The sequence below is a fragment of the Drosophila erecta genome, unplaced genomic scaffold (assembly GCF_003286155.1).
Source record: "Drosophila erecta strain 14021-0224.00,06,07 unplaced genomic scaffold, DereRS2 tig00000000-arrow-pilon, whole genome shotgun sequence".
NCBI classification, from domain to species: domain Eukaryota; kingdom Metazoa; phylum Arthropoda; class Insecta; order Diptera; family Drosophilidae; genus Drosophila; species Drosophila erecta.
Window position 1 is genome coordinate 9,005,788 of NW_020825194.1, and position 27,588 is coordinate 9,033,375.

Here is a 27,588-nt window from a genome sequence, read left to right on the forward strand (position 1 = left end):
ACGGCTTCTATTTTAAGTCGCGCTTATGTGTATTGGGTTTAATGTGTGCCCATTTTAATTAAACCAAGTTATCTGGTTACCCACTGCAAGACCTCTGGTCAGGGCGCTCCTCTCGAACCTCAGTGAAATTACTGACATTTGATGCCATTTGCACAAATTTAGGCATCTGCAATTGCTAAGCCCACGACTCGAACATATTGATTTCCCAGTCCGCGCGTGGCAAAACCAAATTGAATCGAACGGCATCGAACGGCATCGAATCGAATCGTAGACAGACCCACAAGCCGACCAGATGAAATAGATCCGCTTTAATATCGGTAATTAGGACCACACCTATGCCATATTCAAAGTGATTTTTATTACAATCGCAAGCTCTGCAAACGTTGTTTAGATTCTGACTTATTTATTTTTCTTTTTATGTTTATGGGCAGCTGCCTTTTGGCCAAAACTCGATTAGTTTCAATTTGCCGTTTGTGTGGTTGTATTAGTGCTTTATGACCATTGTTGGCCAGAGTCTGTGTATATATTTTATACATCTGCATGCTGGTTTATGGAACCTCTGGCTTCGAGATACTGGGTCCCATGATTGGGGGCACTTGCATATCACACGAGATAAGCTGACCTTAAACTTGCCGGTCCGCTTTTGTGGTGTAGAATTTAAATAAACCATGCAGCGGTCAACTTCTATGCGCAATTAGTTTTCCCGTGTATCTGTCTCTATATCTCTCCCTTTTCTTTTATTTTTTCCTTTTCTTCTGGCTGCGTGGAAAGTCGGAGGCTTTTCATATTTCGGATTTCGTGGCGAGCTGGGCAGCAGCAGGTGGTCTCCACTGCACCGCCGCCAAAAGCTAATTGTGTTTTTCTCACATTTGCAGTTAGGCACCGTTGTGTATCTGTGAGATACTCGCACTCTTGCTCATGTGTGAGCCTAAAACAAACACACAATAAATTGCCTGTGCACAGCAGGCGACCAGGCTACGGTGGTTGTGTTTGATGGTGTTTTTTGTTTTTTGTTTTTTTTCTGCTGGTGGTGCAGCGGTTCTACTTCCATTTCATTTTGCATGCTGTAAATTAAGGCAGGTTGCCCGAATGCGATTTCTGGTAATGGAGGAAATCGTTAGGATTCAGCTATTAAATACGTATAATTGCTTGTTAGCGATTCGGAATGAGAATTACATGTACTCTGGCAACTGCAGACGACTGTCGAGTGGAGAGAGTGCGAAAACCCAAATTGAATCCGCTTCTCAGAACGGAGCATGAGCAGAATAATTTTTCCGGTTTTCCAAGCCCATAAAGCCTGCATCGCGTTTCCTGCCACTTTCAATACCAGAAAGAACGGTTAAGTAAATATTTAGATGCTCTTAATCTCAGTTATATCTAAATATATACCTCTTATAATTCTATATCTATACTCTTGTAATTCCACATATAACGGTGTTTTAATTATTATATTTAAGCGTAAATTAAGATAATATGTAAATTCCATTTTCCTTACTTGCATGTTTGGTTCCATAATAATGTATTTCTAAAAGAGTTATATTAAATCATTAGCATAGTTAGCTCCTTTTCTCGCGGTATATGGCGAATAAATATTTCTATCTGCTGATTCCAAATGCATCCCATGGATCTTCTACGCGATTCTCAGGCATTTGGCTGTCATCGGTGCCATTGCGTTTGCCTCCCAGTGGCTACCAGTGTTTTCTCTCGCTGTCATCGGATCTGCGGCCAGTTATCTCACATTTGTATCCGCTGGCCGGCTATCAAGGCTGCATCGCCTTATGACTACCAGATTTTCAAATCCGCCAACCGGTTGGCGACTCTAGCAGCGACAAAACCCCGACGACAACTGGCTCAGAGCTCATGCTTCATTAGACGTCACATTTGGCAAACTTCGCAGAGTGTGCAATAGCAAAAGCAAAAGCAAAAGCAAAGCCAGTGTGAAAATGAAAACGAGTCGTCATCTGACAAGGAGATCATGATGCGAGGATTGCTGATACGGCTGATTTTCCCAGAGATTTTCACCCGAGCGCCAACTAATGAAGGCAGAGGCGCAGAAATGAACTTGCCTAACGAAAATATGGTCTGCGAAAATTCGCATAAATAAGCCTGCATTTTATCCTGCGGACAGGTGCGCTGCGGCAACGAAAAGGGGAGTTTTAGCAAAATGGTAACGCGCTCATGCAGATAAACAGTTGGGAAAGCCAAGCCAAAACGCTTTTGGAGTGGACCACATGTGGGCTGAGCGATGAGCTTGAGTGTCTGCAATTGCAATAGCAGACAATTTGGAGAAGGAGTGGGCCAAATGTGCAGTCTGCATAAATAAATGCCCTGCCAGTCCAGTGGATGTGGCAGCCCATTTGCTGTTCGGTTGCGCCCCTGACACATTCAAGAATGTTCCCCAAGTCGCTTCCGAGAGTCTCTCGTTCAGGTCGATTGTTTGCCCAGCGCAAGCAACTAACTTTGACTTTGAGCCTGGCTGTGAAGTCTGAGCCAAGCTGCTATAGGCCAACAGCGAACCGCGAACAGTGACTGCCGCCAAGCAGTCTGTTGACTGTTTTCAATACCAATTTGGTGGCAGTCAGCACAGGCGCTGTTGTCTCGCTCGTATTAGTTTTAAATGCCACATTGGCATTGGGCAAACAACATTGAGTCAGGTCAAGTCGAAGCTCACATACCCTGTATGCCTCTCAGCAAAGCAGACGCATTTTAAATAGATCAAAAACTAACTTTTATAAGCATTTAAGACTATTTCTGTTAGCTTAGCCTTCTTTTCAAAAGCTGCTAAGACTTAAAAGAAAAGCTTTTTTTTTAGTAACGGATAAGATTTGACGATATTTTTCTGTGAGTGCAGGCAATAGATCTTTGACCAGAGTCAGCAAGAAGCGATCCACGAGATAGCCCCTGGCTAATAGCTGGTCACCAGCTGTGGACAGCTGTCCCCTGGCTTCTTGGCCAGTTTGTCGCTTTGTTTACCCCTTGTTGTTTCTGTTTGTCTCTGTTTGTTGTACTCTGTTTGCCGTTTGTCTTTTGGGCCTAAACGGCGTTAATGCGTACGGCAAACACTCGCGTGGACCACCGGCAGCAAAATGCAGGAGCTAAATTCGAATTCGAAGTTAAAGTTGGAGTTGGAGTTAAACTTGAATGGTGAAGCTGGAGGCTACCGTTAGCCACCGGCTAATTGGCCAGAAAGCAGCAGCAAATAAGCTAAAAAGAGAGTTAGTGGGTATGCGAGATACGGCTGGCCAGAAATTCTCAAGTAATTATGAAAGTTTCACTTTTTGCCAGAGGAGTCATTGTGTCCATGGCATGCGCCATACCAAACAAGAGAAGGAAATTATGCAAAAGATACACAAAAAATAGCTAAATGGGAAATGCGAAATTTTTCAGCTGCTTGCCATTTTTGGCCATGGCAAATTGTTTGCCCAGTTGTTGGCCGCTACTGCTAAGGCGATGGCTTCAAAAAGTTGTAAATTAATAGGCGAAAATACGCGAAATCTCGACACAAACACAGAAACAGAGAGACAACAACAGATGGAGCACTTTGGCAATGGTTGAACGCCCATTGCGGGTCTTTCAATCAAATGGCCGAAAATGGCTCCTATAAATTGCGGCCCATGCATTAAATGTGACTATTTTTGCTTTTTTTTTTTTATCTGTTGGTTTTTGGTTTTTGGGCCTGAACAGCGGGGCTGCGGCACTTACCGAACAATAAACATTCATTTTACTATGCAGCTGACAAAGATTTGTGGCAACAACAAACGGCTGTCAATGGCCAATTGAAATTTATGCAGCCAAACCGCCTCACCACTCCCTCCGACCCAACAAATTCCCATCCATCTCAGCCAGAACATATCCAACTGGGTGTGACGACAGCAGCGACACTTGAGTCAATTTTAATTATGTGCGCTCGCAGGCCGCAAATAATGACGTCGGGGGTTGCCCAAAAATGGCTCAGACAACATGGCCAGAGCACTTCGGTGTCCACTTTTTAGTGGGCTTTTCTGCTCCGGGCCACAGTCCTGTCTATCGTTTGTCAAATCGCCTTAAGAGTCTGCAGCTGGAAAGCCCCAAAAAGCCAGCTAAGCCCAAATGCAATACGTTTTGTCATACTCTTGCTGGGGAAGTTCTGCTGCTGGAATAATTTAATACGAATAGGTTAGCAATTGGTAATCCAATAATCTACATTACACATAAAGGTTACTGCTTACTTGCTTATTATCTATGGAGTTGCGTATCTTATTCAGGATTTAGGAAAATACTGTTAAGCACACTAGCAATTATTCTTTGCACGCATAAACAATTATGCACCCAATTCAATTAACTCAGAATTTTGGCGGCAAGTGTGTGCAATTGTCTTCTAGCTTGGTCTCGATGCCATATTCAATTTGGATAGCACTTGTTTTGCATAGGAGCCTCGCCCATCGCGGGCAAAAACCACTACGAATCACCTAAAACCACCAAAAACCACCAGCACCACCGGCACCACCCGCCCACAAGGCGTCGAAATGGGCACGGCTGCCATTTTGGGTGGGTGTTGTGCTCTCAACACTTTCGCCAGCACCAAACAAAAAAAAAAACCATGCTGCATAGTCGATTTCCCGATGTCAATTGGCTCTTTTCGGCAGGCTGCACCGCAAATTGCATTGATTTGTGTGGGAATGCGGCGTTAATTTGATTTGATTAATCAAAGTGCATGCACAGATTTCACCCGAGATCGAGGTGCTCACAACAGAGATTCGACATGTGCCGCCGCCGGGTCGTGGGTTCTTTTCTTTTTTGGTTTTTGCGTTTTATGTTTTTTCAATATTTTTGTTGCATTTTATGTATATGGCCAATAATTCACTCGGCTGGCCTAACGGTTTATTAGCATAAATAAAAATAAAATTGATATGTTTGAACTATTTCCTGCAGCAATGCGCGCTACAATTTTCGTACATGACAACCAACAACCATCGGCCAACAGCCGACAACCGACAACGGGCAACAAGAACAACCTGCAGCAGCTTGTGGCTCAGGAGCACTAGTAGTTGGCTTAGTAGTGGCTGCCACAAAATTGAGCCCGAGCCAGAGACGTGGCCCAAACGAGCTGCGACTAAGTGGACGGACGGCAGGCAGGCAGGCAGGCAGCAGGCAGACTGCGGAATTGGTAGCCGCTGCAACAAAATGTTGCGATGTCAGTCGTCGGCGAAGGCGGCGCATGCAAATGGGGTTAGGGTATAGCACAGACCACTATACAAGTATATAGTGGAGCTCTAGCGGCTTAGCCACTGCCGTATCTAATGGTTATATAAATTTGGCACTTCATGTAGTCCACAGTCCATTGGGCTGGCTGTTAGCCATTGCCGTCGTTGTTTAAGCGCTTGTTTAGGCCACGAACATTGCCTTGATTCGAAACAATATCGAGCGGGGAGGGATGACAAACGACAGGAAAAGGCTGGGTTCGGGTTCACTTGTAGATCGGGCCAATGATTGCCAGCCAGGGACTTGTACTAAGAATAGGTGTATTATATAATAACCGTGCTTGCCATTAACTGATAAGCCTCTAAACGGGATGGTTGCAGTTTAATTTGATTATTTTTATTGTAATCTGTGGAATTATTTTTCTGCCCGGGTAAAAAAAAACTGATATCTTAATATATAATTGCAAAATTATTAAAGATCAATATCAAATAACAAGAAAATAATAAATAATTCATGTTTATGCCTCGAAAAACGTCCATAACATAGAGAAAAAGGTGGAAAAATCATTATCATTCCTTTCAATGTACCAAATTGCACCACATTTTTGCCACGCCCCTCCCCATTGGAAACGCACATGGATGGCATGCCGATCGAGGCTTTTTCAGCCAAGTCTCCACCTGTGCGAAGTGACATGTTAATTTTTACAGGCCCAGCAGACAGAGCGGGATAGCGAAACAGACTCGCAGGTGACACGCACGCAGGCCAGTCACTCAGCGGCCCAGTGGCCACGCCCCCTTAGCCGAACTATCCCATTCATTGGGTTAGTGCGATAAAGTTATCATTTATGCAAATTCCCCTGACAGCTTTGACAAAATCGAAGCGAGCGTTTTAGAGAGGCGGGCCAATAGTTTCAGGGATCAACATTTTCGGACCACCAAAAATTTCCACACCATTTGCATAAAAGGCATGTGCTTTTTTTCTGTTTTTGGTTTTTCTTGCTGGCCAGTGGTAATTTGCGGATTTTTTTTGGGCAGACCGATCAAAACTGTTAATGACTCACTACCAGGAGCACGGGCTAATCACATGACTCTGTGTGTGGCCCGCCAAGCAGCGCCTAATATGCAGTTAACCCACAAATGCCGGGCCAAGAGAAAAACGGCCAAGACAACACCAGCTATTATGACCAGGGCAAAAAACAAAAAAAAAAAAAAAAGAGTGATTATAAAACCAACAACGGTTGAGAGCCGGCGGACAATGGGTATCGGCTCGGGCCAAAAGCTGCGCAAACTGTAATTGATGATGAAGAAAAGAGATCGATCATATTGTGCGAGCGCATATCAATCACGAACACGACGCAGGCGAATCAAGCCGGGCCTACCTGGCGTATGCGTAACGTGTGGCATTTGCGGCTGCGGTGGCTTCTACCTGACCATAAGCCGCATATGTATACACGATACGCAGCCGTCACACAAGCGGCCACCGAGGGCAGCAGAAATGTTTAACCCGGCTAACCGGGCGTATGAGTAATGTGCTCAAGTGCAAATACAATGAGGCGAGGAAGAAAACCGAAAGCACAAATACAAACGGCGAAATAAGTGTATTAATAATAAGACCCCGGCATTCCATCGAAACGAGTTTCATATTAATTGGCCTTTTCATAGCTTTGAATATTTTTGGTTCGGTTTCTTTGGCTCTTTGGCTTTCGTGCCTTATGCGGGTTCAATGGATTGTTCTACTTTCTGGGCCACCCCAAGATTACATGGCGAAATGAGCAATATTCTCCAGCTGCTGCTGCTGCTGCTCCTCTTTTGAATCATTCAAATTGCCGAAAATTGCCGACGGGGCAAAACGTCTTGGACCCAATTTTTTTGGACCGGCACTTTTTATTTGCTTTTGACCATTTCTTTATTGTTTGTTTTGATTAATTTTTGGTGCTTTTTTTGCCGAACGATCTGTTGTTGCAAATGTTTAAGTGGAGCAGAAAAGATTTGGCTGGCAACTCGGTGCTTCCGTTGCTAAACGATTCGAATTAAGATTCCCTGGTACTTCTGTGAATGAAATCGAGAAATCGAACGGGAATGGAATGTGCTGTCCACGACGGAAATGGACTTGGGTCAGCTTTCTATTGGGTGTGTTTTCGCATTTTTGTGGCATTAATTGAGGGCCAGCAAGTGGTTAAATACATCTAGATACTCCAATTTCACCTTTTCGCAATGCTGAGTTCCCCCGAAACGGCTTAATTAAACAGCAACATTTTACACACGTAATTAAAGCGATAAAATCGTTTTTGCCATGAGCACTCAAAAATACCAAATAAGTTTAACAAATGTCAGGCCAAAGTAGCAGCGGCCATACAAAATGAATAAAAACACTTGAGAATCTTTATACAATAAATCTTTATTTTAACGGCAAGCCGGGCTTCAGTACAACAAAAAATAACACTTGTTGCTGTTTTTGTTGCCGTCGACTGACTTGTTGGCTGGCTCATTTGACATTTATTTCATAGAAAAAAGCGCCCGATGTCTGCATTTGCCGTCTGCAATTGCGGGAGAGAGCAAAGAGAACCAGTTGGCCATTGATCATCCCAAGCCACTCACCCACTGCCCCCCTGCCCATTCCCCTTGCCACATTAACAATGTTGCCAAGAGCCCAAGCCATTGATGCCAACGCCAGCTCGGCGTTTAGGCCATTGCCTGTCATTGCTGGCCTTGTTGTAGTTGCTTGCAATGCTGGTGCTAACTGACTAACATAAGGGATTACCCTGTAATCTCTTCAACTTGTTGTAGGTACAAATATTTCCCTGGCTTTTACTTGAAAAATGTCTTTAAATAAGGAAGAAGCTTTACATTTTCTCCTTATGCATTTTAAACTACGAATAGGCCTACTGATTGTGAAAACAGCTGAGGACACATGAGTAGGACGATGATCTCCATATGCAGTTGGGTATGATCGCACCTGCAGAACGGCCAGAAACCGTTAAAGTCATTTCGCATCATTAGTATGATATGTGCGGCTGTATGGGTGTTGATTTCTGATTTGCGAGTCGGTGTGAGTGCTGCCGACTGTGAGAATCACTAAATGCGCATGTAAACAACGCGAAGGGGAGTGGAGGATGCTTTTGGATGTGGCCAAGCATGTATTCAGCTGCACTTAATAAGCACCTTGACTTTGATAGGCCATAAGCGGCGGTTGTGTGAGTGAGCCGGCACACCGCAGTGTCCATGTGCCCGTAAATTAGCCGCAGTTAGTGACCCGGCGTGGCTGCATTGGCATATTTCATTGGCTAAATGCATCATTAGCCGGTTTGATTTACGGCACACGTGTTTGCCGTTGGGTGGAGGCGATTGGGAGCGGTCCAGCATATGAGGATCGCATATATGCATAGCCGTCAGCGATAGCCAAATGCTGGGCATTTAATTAAAATTGAAAAGATTTTTTGTATGCCCGGCCGTGGGCACTGGCCAAGTGCGGCAACAATTTAATTAAAAATTTCGTTTGATTTTCCCCCAGCATGAAAATGGTCTGCCCATCTGGCAGTGGCAGTTGCTGCCAAGCGGCGGCCATTTGTGTTTCGATTTTGGCCACAAGCGCTTGGCGGTTTTTTTGGTCAAAACAAGATCGCAGCAAGTGGCACGCAATGCTGCTGCTGCCATCGCTGCTGCTGCTGCAGCAGCCAACTGCAGTAAGTGCTGCTGCAGCAGCTGCCAAGGAGCCAACTGATGCGTATCGAGCGGCATTTTAAATGAAGCGATTAAAATCGAACGCCTGCACAGTTACACATTTGGCCCCGCGGCAGCTGCCCACCAATCCGCACCACTCGGAGCCACTGCATCCGCACAGCCATGCGCCACTGCACCACTTCCCTCCGAAAGAGTGTATCTTTTAATTCAATCTATTTTTCTCACAGCTACCCGTTGGCATGCGAGCATCGATCATGTAAATTGAAATTGAGTTACATGATCAACATGACATCATTCGGGAATCCGCAATTTTCAATCGATAATAGAGAAACTGCACTGCTTACGCCGTCTCATTTATACTTGCACAGAGAAAATTTGCTATTGAAATTGGTAACAGCCTTTTCCATTTGCACATTTCCTTTCACTGCATGCATAACAACTGAAAACCACGTCTATTTCGTTTATTAATAGGCCCTTTTTTGACAAATCTGTATTTAAACAAATATTTAACGGCTATTAACAGCGGCATAAATAACTATAATATGGTTAATTAATAATTTTAAGCTAAGAGATCATCTGCAAACCAGTTGGGACGTTGGAGTCATTTATTATGAGGTTTCTGTAAAGATTTTGTGTCCGAAATTATAATATTATAATTATAATATTTTTGTAAGTCGCTTGACGCACTTTAAAATTCTCGGAAGTGAGCAAGCCAACAAAAGTCCCCGACTGAACTGATATGTGATTATAATAATAAGTTATTAAATGCAAAAATTGAAATGAAAATTAAGTGTGTTTTTTCTCTGCACACCACTTCGGCGGTACCGTGTGGGTTCATTAGAATAAGCAAACATTCGCGGGCTGAGAAGTATCTTATGGGGTATAAATCGTATAGCGGTCAACGAGCGAGTGCGTGTGGAACACCCACAGTTGGATAAACATTGACGCGAAGCAATTAGAGCCCCGAGACAAGCTGGCAAGTGGAAGAGAGTCTATCTGGCCAAGAGCTATCTGGCCATAGGTATTACCAATATCGTATCAGCGTTATTTATGCGCCTGTTTGCCTTCCCCATGCACACAAACACACCGACGGAGGATTGTCATTGATTTATGCCACTAATTGTTATTCATCGCACCGTAGGTGGCCTCATCACCATCCAATATACATCGAATAACTACCACCACCCCAACATATCGGTCCGCTTTGGGTAGCTGCTCTATATCGCGTGCTAATGTCGCATAAATCAGAAATCAGAATCGGCCAAAGACTGGCAGCCAAAAAACGACATCACCTAATGATTTGTTTTGGACCCTGAAAATGGGCTACCAAAAACGGTTGGGTTACAGCATCAAAGACCCATTTCCCCATACTTTGTAGTCTGTTTCGTTTAATGATCGCCTACGCAAAATCTAATGCTGCTTCGGATTTGTCTTATGTCAGCATAAATTTGTTTTAATTGATTTTAAATTCGGGCATTGGCGTTGTTGTTTTTCAGATTTTATGGCCTCTTGCAGGCCAAATTTTGAAACTGATTCCTAGCGAGCCATATAACAACAAGAAATTATATTTTTCCGCTTTTAGTCTATGGCTTAGCTAATGGCGATCCGAAAACTAGACCGGTGTTCGTTTTGATTGAGCATGAATATGTATGCTCAGATAGCTAATTCAATTAACGAGCCCTAACGACTTTATCTGAGTTATTTGGTAAATCGAACGGAGGGGAAAACTAAGCATACTGCCCATAAATGTCACATTGATTAATTCCTTTGCACTTACCCAATTTACGTTGGTGTAACTGGCCAAGGGCATAAGGTATCTAACCATTCTCAAGTAAATTTGCCTAACACATATACATATGTATATACACTTTAAGTTAGATAACCATCGAATAGGTTCATTTGATAAAAGATAGAAGGAGAAACACCTGCTGCGCAGGAAAATTAGTTTGTTGGCTATCTTTATAGGCGGCTGCCAATCAAAATAAACATATGTAAATAACCTGTAGTTTATTGCCATGCATAAATATGGTGATATATATAATTTACATTCGATTATCGGGATGACGTACAAAGATCGAGTGTGGACACATTTAAGGCAGCAAATTATCAAAACGAAATTGCACCATAAATAAGCCACTCGAAATGTAAAAATTATGAACATCAATTCAGCCCAAGATCGAAACAAGATTCAGATACCCATTCCGATTCCGATTTCGATTCCGACTAATGGATCGTATCGTATCGTATGATATATCAACGGATCGTACAGATCGTCGCACGCTTAATGGCGTGAATTATTTACCGATTTTAATGGCAAGCCAATACCAACACCTCCTAAGCCAAAAACCAATATCGATCAGACACTGCTGCACCTTTGTGGTTAACGTGCTGCATTGATTGTTGTTAATACTTTTGCGGCATGTCATTGCTTTTATTTAAAACAAATCGAAAATGTTTAAATGCCGCCTCTAGCTTTTTGAAGTTGCCAAAGTTTGGAAGTTTTGGTAGTTGGGATCGCGGGACATTGCTCAATGGCACACAGTGGCTATCTATCGGTGGCATTCGGTGGCTCGTTTTTTTTTTTTTTTTTGTTTTTTGAGGTGTGTCCCGGCCGGAGACCTTATAAAAATAAACAACAATGCACGGAGACACAGAGACAGAGACATATATCGTATCTACGCTGGGCTATGCGTTAAATGCCGTGTATGTCGAGCAGTTTGATTTTGTGAAACGCCCCGCTTGGAAAAGACAACAATGAAGCGGCCTAAAAAAGATCAACAATCATTTTTTCGGCTGTGGTGGCTACTTAAATAAACAGATATCTCGGGCCTGAAGTGGCGGAGGGGTAGGTGGTGTAGATAATGAAAAATAGCGGCATCAAGTCGAACAAAAATAAACCACTCTTTGGGATATTTTAATCATAATAATACACAAGAGCCACAAAAAGCTGACAAGAGCCTTTGTTCGAATGTCAGTCTTAATAAAGGCGCAAAACTTTAGTTTAAACGTTTTTTAATGACGTCAATGAGTTTGCAATTGTTTCAGTGTGAGTGAGCCACAATTGGGCAATTTGAATAGGCCCAACCACGCATTTTTAGCTGGCCTTATCCCCAACGAAACCTTGTATTCTCTTCGCTGGCTTAGTTTTCTTTACCAAATTAGTGCCTGGCAAAACTGAAACTGAAACCCAGACGAAATCCTGATCCGACACCTACAACATGGCATCACGTACAAATATCTTCAGCACGATTTTGCACTATTTTCAAATCCAACGGCCAACACCTGCGCAAAAAAATAAACGGGAAATATCTCAAAGGCTGGAAAATTGAAATGAAAATGGAGATGGAGATGCGAAGAGATCAGCGCAGATCACGTTGAACATGAAAAGCATGAAAAGCGTTTTGCAGTTCGCCAGAATGCCACAAATAAAATTCAAGGGTTTTGCGCGGAATATGGGTGAGGCTTCTATTTCCTATTTGGACTGCAAATTTTGGGGCCTCAGGGGATGCAAATTGTTTTGCACTTGAAAACGAATGACTTAAAGGCGAGGCGCTTGAGATCATTAAGCTAAACGCACGACATTTCCGTTTTAATCAACCACCCGCTACCAGCGAAATTAACTCAATTCACAAAAGTAGCCAACAAAAAAATGGACCGAAAAAGAAAAAAAAAACAAACAGATTGGCTGGGAGTCGTGAACTGTGAGTATTTGGGGGCATATCCCACTTACGGATGCTCTTTTGGAATCAAAACAAACTTAAATACCTTACCTTACCTTATTTACGGATGCTCTTTTGGAATCAAAACAAACTTAAATACCTTACCTAGTAAACTATTTGTTATTTTCGAATATTTTTTATCAATTCGTTTGGGGACTCCTATTTGACATATGTATATATTTTCTAGAAGGGAGACTATTCATTCGCTGTAGAGCGATAAATCCTGGCAACTGCATAAAGATTAACTAAGACATTTCGTCGTAAAATATTATAAAGGCAATCAAAGCAGATAGATTTGCCCACATAACTCTCTGCCATGCCATTATTCCAATCAGCCAAACATCCAGCTGCATTCCTATCAATCTCCGCGGCACTTCTTCTATTACAGCTCCTCTGGACCAGGCCAACACGATCTGCAGAAATGTCTTGCGGAAAAAAAGAGTAAACATAAAAATTATATTGGTAGAAAAGACCAAAGGTGGAGAAGGAGGGGCGGGGCGGAATTTCATGGCTCAATGAAAAGACCAGCTGAAGAACTAATAAACAACAACCACAAGAGCCAAGCCATGACTTAGAAATATAGTTCATAGGCATTGTGATTGCCTTCAATAAATTGCAAATAATTTCGACCTCATTTCGGTGGGCTTGCCACACGGTCACGGACAACGCCCCACAGACCCCCGCCAACAGCTCCAAAATAACTACATATATACCTTTATATAAGTATAGTTGCCGCCACCTCCACAGATCCGAACGCTGCGTGATATAATTTCTAAGATCTATAGACAGATCTAGCGCTAGAGTGGACCAAAAAAGCACACATTTTTCCAGAGCATTGTGACCACGCACATGGCACTCGGGATTTAGTGCGGCGTCATAAATTTTCCTGCAACTCCGTTCGACTTCTTTTTAATTAAAATGCTATCAAATGTCAAGTTTACATGGCCGGAGCGCCAGCTGCGTCGAGGAGCAGGCAAAAGCAAAGCAAACACTTGTCATCTTGACAGGCCAAACAAAGCGTGACGGAGTCAGGGAGGGATTAGGGTAGCTGCTGAGGCAGGGGCAGGGGTAGGGGCGCCTAACGAGGGTCATTCAATGAGTTGAGACTGCATTCGCATTTGCATAGGATACCCACACAAATACTCCACACTCTCCATACTCCAAAGTGCACCTGGCTGGCTGGCTGGCTAGATGGCTGGCAAATGTGGGCTCCACTCGTGGACGCGGACTTGGACATGTTTAAGTAATTGCGCGCGTGCGTGGTGGCAAACAATTGAGACACACTGGGCCCGGGGTTTTGCCTTTGTTTTGTTTTGTTTTGGTTTGGTTTGGTTTGGGATTTTGGCCAGGTCTATACGGCTTTTGTCTGGCTCTGGCCTCTCTTGATAGTTTGGCAGCGATAAGCGCGACATGTCAGCGTCAGCTAAAGCTCGAGATTCAGATTCAACTTGAAGTTTAGCGTGGCAGCTTTAGATTTCGAGCACAATATATTTTGTCAGCTCAAACGGTGTACATAATAGCCCAGAGATAAGATTGTAATGGGCCGGTTAAGCGGCTCATAAATCATTGGCATGGAAATTGCTTTTCCATGATAGACAACTTGTTAGTATACCGACTGTGGCTGCCGACGCTGCGACTTCCGCAAAAGGCGAGGCGAAACCTGCAAACTAAGTCATTTTAAGCAGCACTTTTCACTTTCCGCTAAACACTCGACATCCGCTGGTTGGTGAAAAGTTCATTTAGAGAATAAACAAACAAAAACTTAAACTCATTTTCATAACAGCCACCGGGCCACCGGTCAGCACCGTGAATGTGCAGCTTTTTATTTATCTTTCCATGCCAGAGTCTGGTATGCGCTTCCTGCGCCGATTTCTGTGTAGAAATATGCTGGGAAATCTAGCGCCAAGTGGAGAAAATACCCGATGTAGCCCGCAGAAGCCATTGGCCGAAAGGAATTTCGAATAATGTATAACAAATCTGCGGCAAATGAGCTGTCGTAGGTAAATAAGGAAGACGAGAAACCGGAGCCATAATTTCTAAGTTATATTTGCTTAGTGCATAGCCATAATTTATTTGCCGATTGTTGTTTGGCTTTAGTCATCTTCAATTCTAGCGTTTGGACTTCCGTTTGTCAGTATTCTCGACGAATGTCGTTTAACACCAACAGTGATTAGTGGGTTTTTTTTGGCAGCACGCTTTTTATGAGTGATTTATACTTTGCTTATCATCTGTGCGATTTATGTTCCTATTTTAATATTTTTGAATTTATTAATTTTAACAATGCGAAAGAACCAAATATGTTGCTTGGACTGTGCGTTTATTTTGAGACATATAATTGATAAGCCTCTTTGTTGTAAAATGAACACACATAAATATCAATTTAACGCCAAATAGAATGGAGTATTATACTTTTCTTGGCCTAATACACAGCGATTCGTTACAGTTGACAAGAAACTATGCCGTTTGTGGTGTTTCCGCCATTAAAATGCCGATACACAATACAAAGTCTGCCGCAAGGGCATGTAAAGTGCCAAAAAAAGAGAGAAATCAAATTCCACTCCTTGTTCCGCCCAACTATACAAATTTCCTTCTGTATATTATATGATTGATTGCCCGCTTGACCTGGAAACGTAGCAAACTAATAGTTACACGTAACAATGGGATCAGGGGACAGTGGAGCCGCGAACAGATTTATGTACCTACATATGTATGATCCATAATATTCATAAAGAATATGGGTCAAGCGGGGCGGCGAGCAGGCTCTTAGAAGATGAAAAAATAAAAACTGGCCGAGTGGGCGCTGCATTCCAGAGCTTCAGGTGGGGGGAGTCCGCAGGTAGCTGCAACACCTTGAGATGGACTTCGAATATACAGAAAAAAAATTAAAAAAAAAATAAAACCGAGACTGCCACATGACGTGGCGCTATTTTTAGGCATCTGTGGCTGGTTGACGAAAGCGGCAAGTTAATGAGCTGCCTCGATCTTTGTGGCTCCCCTGATTACTAGGTTTTTTACATTATTATACGTATGTAGTGCCCGCCTCCCGTTTTGCCCCCAACACAAACTACGAATATGACTGAGACTTCAATTTCACTTTTCCGACCTGGATGCGGAGCCTGGTGTTGTCAGGCCGTCATGCTGGCCGAGCGAAGAACAAAAGACTTGGGCAGCGAACTTGTTTTACAGCTACCGACAGTGGGTAATTAAAAAACCGTTAATATTGGAACCGCTCCCATCGGAACCGGGTGTCAAATCGAACATAAAAAGAAATTATCAAAAAATTATAAAAGACACACATTATCCCAAATATATTAACCTGAAAATATGTTGAAGAAAATTGAAATTCGGGCAAAGAAATGTGAGAAAAGTCAGCAGGAACACCATAAAATGCAAAACAGATGAACATAGATGATAGCCAGATATAAGATACAAGAAAGCCAATAAGCCCGGGTAATACGCCCCTCCAGCCCCCCCTTTACGTTGCTAACCGTCCTGCCCGAAAATGTAGCGTTAAGTGCTCAATGGCCAGAAAACGGCATTAAGCCATAAAATCGTATCGAAAGAGAAAGAGCCAAAAGAAATGCTCAAAGCCAGTTCAAATCCCACAGCTGAAGAAACGATTGATGGAGTTCAAATGCATATTGATTGACGTTGAAATGCCCCAAATGGAGCACGGTTCCGAGTTCGAGTCCAAGAGGCAGGTGCAAGTTGGCCGTGGTTGTTATGTGTTTTGTATTTCGTGTTTTGTGGCTAATAAGTGGCATGAATTAGTGAAACGCTTATGGGGGTCAGGTCGTTGTGGCACTCCACTGAATCGACTGTTTACTGCGAGACAGTGGAAAGGCTTTTAAAAGAAACAGTCCCAGTTTGGGGCCATTGAGGCGAATCGAAATCGTAAATTCGAAATCATTGACTAAAAGCTTTTTGATAAATTATTAAGCCGGGGCCAGGGATGTGAATGAGAGCGTTTCTATCAATGGTTAGAAAAAGCAGCGGCAGCAGCATAATTGTTGTGAGAAAACATCTTGCTTATTTATGGGAAAAGTTCAATAGACTGGGCGTGTCCGTCACAGCCTTTCCCCGAAACAAACCAGATTCCACCAGGTAAGGGTCAAAAGGCTTCTTTTTTTTTGCACAATTCTCCATTGAGAAAAAAACGGCCGTAAAGCTAACAATTTATGGGGCGAAACGATATCAAAATGCTGACAGTTTAATGCTCAATGCCATGACAGTCTTTGCAAATTTTAAAAATAATCCCAACCACCCATAGAAAAACCCAATCGGACAAAAGACATAAGCGTCCGGCGATCTTAAAAATAATTGACAAATATATTAATGGCATAAATCAGCATCAGAATCGCTCATAGAGCGCGAAGAGAGCAGAGCGTCTTCATTGATTCGATTTTGGCCAGGCCAAAAAGCTAGGCTGCTAACTTTTATTATCATTTACCGCTTTGGCTCCGGCCACAACAAACAAATCTTATAATAGCAGAAACAAAAATCAAACCCCCCCCCAAAAAAAAAAAACACACAATAAAGATCAGCTCTGCCGGCGTTGTCGTCACGCTCTCAGCAGATCAGCTGAAGTCGACGCCGGCGTCGCTGCCGCTGCTGCTTTTGGCCAGCAACTTCTTGGACATGCTGGCCAAGAGCCAGATTTAGTTCAGTTCAGTTTCAAGTGTTTGAGCGTTGCGTGCGTTTCAAAGCTTTGAGCGGAGAGTTCGACTTTTGAGCCGTTTGGTTGCGTCTTTCGTCTGTTTCTGTTTTCTCGCCTCTCGTCTGTGTGACTTCCGTATAAGTTCATTTGCCGTCGGGCCAAGCGTTGAAAATTTACATTTAGCTTGTTGTCGTTGTCGTAGTCGTCGTCGCGATTCCTGTCGCCCACCCAACATATGATCACACCGAAACGGAAGCCACCGCCAACGGAAACTGCGATACGGACCTCAGTTTTTAATTAACCCGGCCAAATTAGTTTTGTTCAAGAATATTTCCCGCACCTCCGACAAATGCAAATGAAAATGTGTCTGGCAAATTTATGAATGCAGGCCAAGAATTATGTTTCGTCTGATAAGACGATCCGATGATATATGTGTGTGAGAGTGTCTTCAACAATCGGTTGCCATAAATAATGCTCATAATGGGCTGAGGCATGGGAAAAACTAATAATCTTTGTGAAGCCCAACCAATTTAATACGAATACAAAAGTATCATATACTATAAACGTACAAATTTATGTGGATTTATTAAGCTATTAAAATTGGATAAACTTTTCGACCACGTTGACCAATTTGAAACCGGTAAGTGCAAGTTTGGTTGTCAACTTCGTTGTCCAAGTCTGTAGTTTATTTTTTAGATATTTCAATATTTCTTGCCTGTCGCACATCTATGCAAAGCAGAACCATATTAAAATCAAATGTCGGTAGTTTTATATATATCTACATATATATATATATATAGATACAAATTTGTATATTTTTGTTAATAAGACTATGTCTTTGTGGCGGGATACAAAGCCGCGCTGCCTTATCGCAGGCGTATAAATTCAAGTTTTATAGCAAGGTGTTTTGTATTTGGAAAGTCATGACGCACAGACCATAGATATTCCAGCTATCATGGGCGCGAAACAAAGCAGAATTAAAATAAAATAAAAAAGGATTTTGGCCAGACTAGTGACCATTAATGAGAAGTTCTTTGTATTTTCTAATCTGGGTTCTTTTGTGCCAAAAGCTGGCAAATTGATTACAAATTTAACAAAACGCTGATAGCGCATCTCAACGGCATTTAAGACTTATCTACCATTTATTTTTTGCACACATTTGAATAGTTTCAATCATCTCCTATTTGGCCAGTTTAAATTAGTAAATTCCGTGAGCAGACCAAGCGCTCGGGCAGCAATAATTATATACTAATTTAGCGTATAATTAGCTAATTAGAACTGCGCAGCGACTGCCTCAAAACCAAAAAGCGCAAAACGCAGAAAAAATGTTCCGGCAACACCTTCAGTGCAAAAAAGAAAAATTTGCCAAAATCTTAGCTTGCGAAAATAGAAAACGGCAAACCCTTGACAAGCTTGAATAGCTATTAATCAAACGCGGCTGGACGCATGTGTGGCTTGCTGTAAATAATAATGACTTCATAATTGATATTTTTGCGAGTTGCTCGAAGAAAGTTAGTCGAACTTGACAGTAGCAGCTGCTTTAGCACACAGATTCCCTGACACATTCAGGCCTCATATATTAGCCATCAATGAATATTAATCAGTTTATTTAAATTGTTTAAAAATGTAATCAATAACAAGCGGGCGCTGATGAAAGACGTAAGGAAAAACCCATAAAACGAAACTTAAGTGTGTGCAGGTAGTAAACTAAAATCAATTTTAGATAAGATCCAAAATGGGAGCAAAACAATTTTTCACTGAACTGCCTAAAAACAATATAATGCTACAAAAATACAATTGGCTTTAAGCTCAGGGAAAGAGAAACACCTTAATGGCATTTAATTAAAACGAAGGCAATAAACAACTCAAGGTATTAAAATTATTAAAGTGAAACGTCGCCAGTTTAAATTAAAAACGACAAAAACGGAAAATAAAACTAATAAAAAGCAATTCCAAATCAACGCCGCATTCAGCAAAGCAACAAAAGACTGAAGCAACGAACTCATGGCGAAGATAAGCTTTACTTTACTACACTAGTGAATAACTAGCTTTTGGTGAGCAGGAACAAAAGACTTAGGCAACGAAATTGTTAACGCATTCGGAAAAAAAATTATGAATGAAACGATAATCAGATTACGTAGCTTATTATTGGCTTTCAGTTGTGAGTATAAGTAGAACCGTCATAACCGTTTAGCTAAATATAGAATTAAAAACTATAAATATATAGAAGAACGAGTTTCGTGAAGTTTTCATATAAAACCAGCAAATAATTAATCATAGTCGGCTGAAGATTTTAACTCAGAGCTTTGGACGCCTAAAAAAAAAAATATACTATATTTTTCTGCAATTTTCTCTTTTAATAACTGTTTATAAGCTTACATAATTATTCAACGATTTTGTTTACTCATATGACGTTAAATTAGTCACTCATTTGTCCATTTAACACGGCCACAATCACAGTCAAAGATTTTCTTCAATTAACGGCAAATCTAGTATGTTTGCCCAGAAACACGTTGACAAATAAATAAAATAAAAGCTGTTAATTTGTAGATGAAGCCCCCTGGGTTGTGAAACCACTGACTGATTGATTTTGTTTATCTTATTCGTTGGTATTCATTTTCTAATGTCTAATATTAATAATTAAAAGTCTGTTGCCCGTGCCATGCATCCAACAACACTATCGCATGTGTTAAAGCGCCAAAAGGGAAGAATATGCAAATTCCAAAGTTCGCTATCGGTGTTTATAATTTTTTATGAAAAATGTGGTGCCGCTGCTGCTATGTTTTCTCACATAAATCTGCCACAGGCGCATAGAAAATTTCACCCAAAAAGAAACCGGAAGCTTGGCCGTCAAGTGGAATGGACTCTGGGTCGCTTGTCCGCTTAACTTTAGCGGGTGTTTATCAGCGCCAAAAAAAAATGAAAAATTTCATAAATTTCTTCTGCTCGTGGGTATACCTATATCTACAGTAGTATGTGTGTGTGCGTGTGTACCAGACACGCAGCAACCGTTTCGCACTGGATTTTTATACATTTTTTGTTCACTTTCGCATAATTGTGGAACCTCGGTGTTTCGCTTGTCTCTTTCTGGGTCTGCGCTTCCACGCTCCTCATGTCAGACACTTTGTCAAAATAGCATTTGTTACGCTGTCAGTGCCAGCCACCAACGCACTGGACAGCCACAAAGGTAGCAACACCGGCAAAAACAACAACCATAGTAATAACGAGCGTTATCCAAGCATCATCATTATCAACTTTTAACCATCGGTTTATGTTGTTTGCCACCGAAATGATTTAATTTTGACAGACCTTTATTTTTTTCTCCTCTACTCGGGAGTATGTGTACATTTTTTTTCACTTGGCGTTTCTTTCTCGACTTTTTATGTGTGGGAGTTTTTGGATTTTAATTTAAATTTCTTTGTTGTTATTCCTGTTGTTGTTGTTGTTGTTGTTGTTGGTGGCAGTGCTGTCTATTTTGGTCATAATTTTTGTCGTCTTGTTGGTGTTGCTGCTGTCGCTTGAACTTTATTTGATATGCATTACCCCGGCCTGGCTTTCGTCTTTGTTTATTTCTTCTACGACTTCTCCTTTTTGGCATTAAGTGCTTGTAAATTGGGTCAGTGGGAAGTTACACTTCAGTCGACTTCAGTTCAGTTCAGTTCAGTTCAGTTCGTTCGATGTCGATGTCGATGTGTTTTTGTTGTGGTCCGTACTTGTACTCCACAACGTCATGTGTCATAAATTTATTTGTCTACGGCCCGCGCTGAGAACTTTTGCCTCTGACATTTTCCCGTTTGATTTTCATTTGCTTTATTTATTTATTTATTTACTACCAGCTATAAATGCCAGGGAATTTTCAGTACTCAAAAAAATTAGTTACCGAATGGGGATTTTCTCATTAAAAAAGTGTTTACCATTTACTATCAATGGATTTCGGCACAAATGCTCCCAAAGTTATAATCTGTAAAGTAAAGCCTCAAACTTAACGTTAAAGCTACAAGGAAACATTTTCTAATCCGCCTCTGCCGGATCTTTAATTTAATTTGAGGAATGTTGCCTAAAACACTTCTCCTTGTTTACGATCTCCATAAAGTTGGCCAGAATTTTGCGCTTCCTGCTCCTGCCAATTTGCGAATCCACTACATAAACCGATTTGTCCATTGATCCCGACCGATGATGCGATGTGATCACACAATCCGATCGCCGCGGGAGCATGAAAATTCCCCGAGGACTTAAATAAATTGAGATCCTGATTAGCTCTCGACTCTACCGTTTTCATGGCAGAGATGCATTTTTTATTGTTACCCCCGAATAGTGAATAGTCGAATAGTGGAGCTGGCACACATACATACGAGTATATATCGGTGGGTCGTAAAAACTCAGTGCACCATCCTTCGCGGCCATGGCTCATTGAAAGTGGAGGCAGCCGAGTCAGGAAGCGCAATGTGCAATGTGAAGTGACTTTGGCTGTCTGCTGTCTAGACTTGAGACACACTCACAGCTTTCCAGGTGCATGCAGGAACAAGTGCAGAGGATTGGATTTGGACTTGGACTTAGAGCTAGAGGATGCACTTGCAGTGCTTGGCTTGATTTTTATTGACACAAGTTGCTGGCTGTCGGCCGAGAGTGCAGAGTGCCGACTTCTGCTGCCTGACTGGCTGGCACACATTTTGCATATTTTATGAGTTCGTGTCGATGTCGTTTGTGCAACGAGCTTTTTGTTCTCCACTGCTGCTCTTTGCATAATTATTGTGGAATGTATTTGGTTGTGTTTCGGGTATTCTATGTAATGTCAGCGCTACCGGGGAGGTTGTCTTTTTTATGGCCGCATTTAGTGCCCCCCTCGAGTTCTGCGCGCGCCTCTGTAAGTACGAATACCCACGGGACATGTGACCCACTTGCCGAGGAAGGTGCCTCCTGCTCCGCACTGATCGGCGCACATAAATCAAGAACAGTCATTAATGCACAACACATAAATACATAAAGTGTAGGTTTTCGAAACAAATCAAGGGGGGGAAGACCCCCTGCTAAATTAGTTTTCACTATATGTATGTATATATATACGAGCGGTCATATATAAACACATAAGTACGCGGAGATTTCGCTTGTTAACATTAATAATAACTTGTAATTTGCAGTCGTTGTTGAAAATCACTCACTGAGCGAAGATGGGGGAAAAAAAACTGGTAAAAAACTAATTACAACATTTTTCACATGTGTATAGGTAAACATTCATTCATAACATGTAGCCAGAGCCAGCATAATGTAATGTAAATGAGAAAATCCCGACAAGACGAGAAGAAACTTTACCAAAAAAGCGCAGACTTTGAAGATCTTCCGCATGGTTGGCTTCTGTCTCCCCTTGGGTCCAACATACTATACAACTCTACCCCCACGGAGAGTGATCTCAGTGTGTTGTTAATTTCTGTTCATTAAGTCAGAAAATAGCCAGGTTTAATGTTCGAGCGAGGCACAAAATTAATTAAACATTTATCAAAATCAACGCCGCCTCTCAGGGCCTCGCGATAACAGCGAAGATCTGAATATATTCGAATATACTCGTATGTGTGTACCCCCAAATGCCCGATGACATTTGGGCATTTTATGAGCATGACCGCCATTGTTTCTGGCTTTTGGGGATCGCTTAACTCTTGTCATTGTACTAGTCAAAGTACCAATGCCGCCGCACTGAGAGTCTCTTGGCCGAAATCGTAAACGAAACCGAAAACGATGCCACAAATTCCAATTTCAATTCCAAGCTTGCGTCTTGGATACAGACGTGGACGTCAACATCAGTTCGCCTGTCGTTCCGAAATGAAAAATGCTCAAAATCCGACACAAAAAACGAAGAAACACTTTGGCTCGTTATTCTTGGCCTGAGTTTTACTTTTTTTGGGGCTCTCGTTTTTGCCTGATACGAATTCGGACTTGGACGTGGATGTGGATGTGGATGTGGATTGCTTGAATGTGTTTGGTTGGGCATATCGCTCGACTTGGCCCAGCACTTGAATTGCACTTGAGTGCTGTAAATATTGTTTAAGGCTGCCAGCCAGGAAACTTGAAGCCGAAACGAATCTCGAATGCCCTCCCTGAAGGCAGATGAGCTCCGAAAACTGAGTGGAGATGAGCCTGGCTTATTATGAGGTCAGCGGCGGGCTTTTGAAGTTCTCATTGCCGCCTGTCAGCAGGTCACTTCACATCGATATCTATTGACAATGTTGTCTAGGCGAAAGCCGCACTAAATCTGGGTTGGCTTGAGATTCTAGGAAAAACCACAGATATCTAAAGCTCATTTAATAGAAACGTCTATGTTGATTGTTTCATACAAAATTGCAATAGTTGAAAATATACTATAGTATTGGTTTCCCAAGAATATTGTCCAACGACTCCGCTTGGTTAGTGAATCTTACCCCTGAAAAATGAGTTTTACTTTTTGATTTTACTTTTTACCTTCCTGCTGCTCCCGTTGCTTGTTTTGGCTTTGTTGTAACTCTTTCGCGTTTTTTGGCAATTTGGGTTACATTGGCCGCTGTCTGAAAAATTATCTGGCACTTATATTCACGCTTAATTGGCATTTTTTATGAAACTCGAGCGTGCTGAAAAGTGCAACAGCGGCGGTCGCCGTACAAACAAACAAACAAACATTCGTGCTCTTCTCGACTCCTTGGCTGCCCAGTTTCCAAGTTTCCAAGTTTTCAAGTTTCCCCGTATCATCGGCTGCACGTCGGTGTCCCCTGTTTTCTGACAATGACACTGGCACTCAAAATCAAAGGAGAAAAATCAATTTAATGAGCAAAACATGCAATAAATTACACTGGCGGACAAATGAATTTTATTTATTTCATTTTCCTCCTTTCAACTAATTGGGTCACATATTCTTCAGGAATTCACTTTATTTTTCCTTTATACCAGATGCGTGTGTGCCTTGTGTTAGTTTCGTTTAAAGTTCGAACAGGAAATGATCAGTTTTAATAATTTGAATTTTATTAATTCGATATTGAAGCAATTTATTTTATCTCTGCCTCGGTGATGTGTCTGTATTTTTTGGCAAATGACAAAACAAGTTCTCCGTGCTGACCTTTTGCTGGTTATTATAGTTTGTCTTAATGCTATGCATGATTCTAGAGCTGCGGTGTGTTTATTGCTTCACCGAGATTGTCAGGCAATATGTCAGAGTCAGTGCCCCAAACTGGACCAACATGCAAAGCCAGAGCTAAAAGCCACAGTAGCAGCCACGAAAACTGTAAGTTGAGGAATTTAAAAAGGCATTCGGTGGCGATCAATTTATTTGACATCAATGGCAGGGGCAAATAAAAGGCTGCCTAGCTCCGGTTATTTGTGGTAATCAAAATGACTGATGAGCCAGCTCTATAAACTGGTTCGCATCTATTGCCTAAGCGTGGGCGTTTTATTATCTTAGCCTGTGGTAGCACGAAATTAGAAATCTTTGATTCGATTTTAAATGCAAATCGATTTCGATCGGTGTATTTAAATGCGTCTAATTCGTTTTGTTTTGTCTCAAGCACGAAATCCGAAATATTTATAATATTGATTTCTATTTGGTAGCCGTCCCGCTGCGAGAGGCGGACACCACTTAATGAATGAGTTCGCTTGGGAAATTCTATCGGCTGCTGTCGAAGGCGAAGCCAAATCCATAAGCTTGCATCATTGACAAATCACCGGACAAAGAGTGTTCGAACACTTTACCAGCTTAAATACTCGTAGATTTGGCTTAAGTCGCTGCCGCTTCTCAAGTGATAAATGATAGTCGAATGTGACTTGGCTTATGGCCTGCGTACAGCTGTTTGGAGTCAACACGTTGTGAATGAATCGCTTCCGGCATGAATGGAATGGAATCTTGGCCTGCCGTTTGGCGATCATGCCAGCCTCGAGTGCTGGTCCATCTTCTTTTTTCAGTTCTCGAGTGCAATCGACGATGTTTGTTTCCAGGAAGATTTGTATCAGAAACGGACCACTGGCAACCAATTGCCGGACATTATAAATTTCCCAGAATTTTACTGAGCTCTTAAATGTTTATATCTCAGTTTCGTAATAGAAAACAAATGATTGAAAGTAATGGGAATAGTAAAATATTTGAAACGTTAAACGTTTAATGTAAAATTGTCGAAAATCTGAAAGAATGTATATTTTACCTGCAATCAGCGAATACGATGTACTTTTCCATTCATTGATGTAGATATATTATATTCTTGTCCCAGAAAGACAGCCCAAGATTAGAAGAGGAGCCATAAATGTTTATGATCAATTATAAAGGCCCGTTCACAATGGATTGGCTTTACTTCCGAAACAATTTCATCATTTTACGACCGACACGAGGAGTCTGGCCCATCATAAACCGGAGATCTCCTCTCGATTTTGACTCACCCTAGAATCTCGGCAAGCGTGGCCAATAAATTTTCGCTAGTGGTACATAAAAATTTGTCACATAAATTACAATTTGCGTGCCCCTGTCGAGTGGCCAACAACAAGGCGCACACTTGTCACACACAGATACGCTGGCCAACAAACACACTGACAGCTGTTGGCATTTTGCAATGGATTTGTACGCCAGCCGACCCTAATTGCCATTGAGTGTTGTCCCGGGCAAACGACTAACACTAATTGTGCGTACAACTGCAACTACAAGTCTTCCGAACAGCTCAATTTGCATCTGATCGTCTGCATTTGATCGTCTGAGGTGCACTCCCGTTAGAGGAGGACATACCCAAGTGGAGGATTTCAGCATTGCGAATCTGGCGAATCTGGCGAATCTCGGCATTCTGGGCAATTAGTATGGCCAGAAGGGGACTGGTAGGGGATTCGCAATGCAAATGGAGTGCAGGCATAAATGTCAGCTTCAATTTGGACTGCAATTAAAAGCGGATGGGGTAGCACGACTGACAGATCACCGGGGCAACAGCTTTATTTGCAGATTCATTTGCTGGCCACAAGATGAATGACTATGCAGCTGCTGGCGATAAGCGAACACGAAAGCCAAGCGGGCTGATAAACGTCGAGAAAGTAAGGCTGGCGACTTTCTTTTCTTTTCAGCCAGATGTAAGCTTCTTGGATTAGCCGAAAACGGCAAGAAACACATCTCAATTGTAATAATTGTATTGATTGTGCAAAATTCGGGCATTCGGGCGTTGCTCATGCAAATTATCGATTCGGTTCGATTCGATTTGGCGTCTGGCACGAGTTGCTTTCATAATTAAAATGCAGGCAAAACGGGAAAGAGTTGCGGTCAGTCTAAGCTACCGCAAAATGTATAAATTATGCAAAAAAGGTATTGGAACGAGAGAAACAAAAAAAAAAACACTGAAACCTTAAATTTCATATTGTTAGCAAACGTGGGCATTGTTAGACGCCTAGCCGCACGGCGATTGGTCCACTGAAAGTTGGCTCATTAGCATGTTAGACACACGCCCCACACCGCAACACACGCCCCAAAAAAAAGACGGAGGGAAGAAAAAAATCAAACAGCAGGTTGAGCCTCCCCCTGATAATGCCCAAAATGCCCGACCATAGTTGTATAGAGTTATCTAGCCCAGATTGCCGATTGCGGTGGCTCGTTGGCCGCGATGCTGTGGCAATAAATCAAAATTATTATCCACACATTTGACTGTTTAAGGCAGCGCATGCATTTTGGCCATTTATGGCCGGCTTGGTTCCTGCTTGCCCGATCCGTTAGCGTTTGCTGGTCTCTGGCCAACGGCCTTTGAAAGAATGCCATATGCGATAGATACACGGTGGTAGTTCAAGTAGTCGCAGTTAGTCCCGCACTCCCGTGCTTCCATACTCCCGTAGTCATCGAAACAGTGGCGCTGGCATTGGCTTATCTGGCGGACGCAATCTGCGACCTGGAGCCGGAGCTGAAAGCCTGGATCTGGCCGCATTTGAATATGACGCACGAGTGAGCCAACTAGGGTGTGTGCCTCAGTAACAGCCAACTATTCGCAGCAGCCAAAGACCCAGTGCCAGTGGCCAAAAGCTAAAACCTGGCTTTGCTTTTTGACTGTGACTTGCGGTGAGCACGCTTGATTTTCGATCGGCGATAAGAAATTTATAGTTTCGGCTTAAAAGGCATTAGAGTGTAATATATTTAAAGTTTGGCATCGTATCTATATAGCTACATATATTAAACAAGTAAAGGAGGCTCTGGCAGCCCATTGTTGCCAAGGCATACTGCGACTCGGCCCGTGGGTGTGTAAATCTATATGCAAATATTTGCATGCCCAGTCGCAATACAAAAGACTTAGGCAACGAACTTGGCTACCTAGACCGCTTGTCATAAAGTCATGCGGCCAAAGAAGTGCGAGCAGGACAGCGCACTAAGCCGATATTCTTTATA

The 27,588-nt window shown here is 42.3% G+C and overlaps 2 protein-coding genes across 3 annotated transcripts in view; both read left to right on the plus strand.

Moving 5' to 3' along the window:
• LOC6554444 (rho GTPase-activating protein gacU) overlaps positions 1 to 27,588 on the plus strand; it is a 63,088-nt gene that overhangs the window by 22,930 nt on the left and 12,570 nt on the right. Inside the window, exon 1 of one of the 2 annotated variants that reach the window (XM_001982106.3) lies at positions 17,230 to 17,877. The exons of the other annotated variant lie outside the window; for it this stretch is intronic. The gene's annotated coding sequence lies outside the window, so the exon portion shown is untranslated. Of the gene's footprint in view, positions 1 to 17,229; positions 17,878 to 27,588 lie in introns of those variants that run through there. 2 annotated transcript variants of the gene reach the window in all.
• LOC26526867 lies at positions 22,686 to 23,096 on the plus strand. The gene has a single exon (XM_015153928.2). It carries the CDS (start codon positions 22,824 to 22,826, stop codon positions 22,950 to 22,952), a length of 129 nt encoding a protein of 42 aa, XP_015009414.1. The 5' UTR covers positions 22,686 to 22,823; the 3' UTR covers positions 22,953 to 23,096.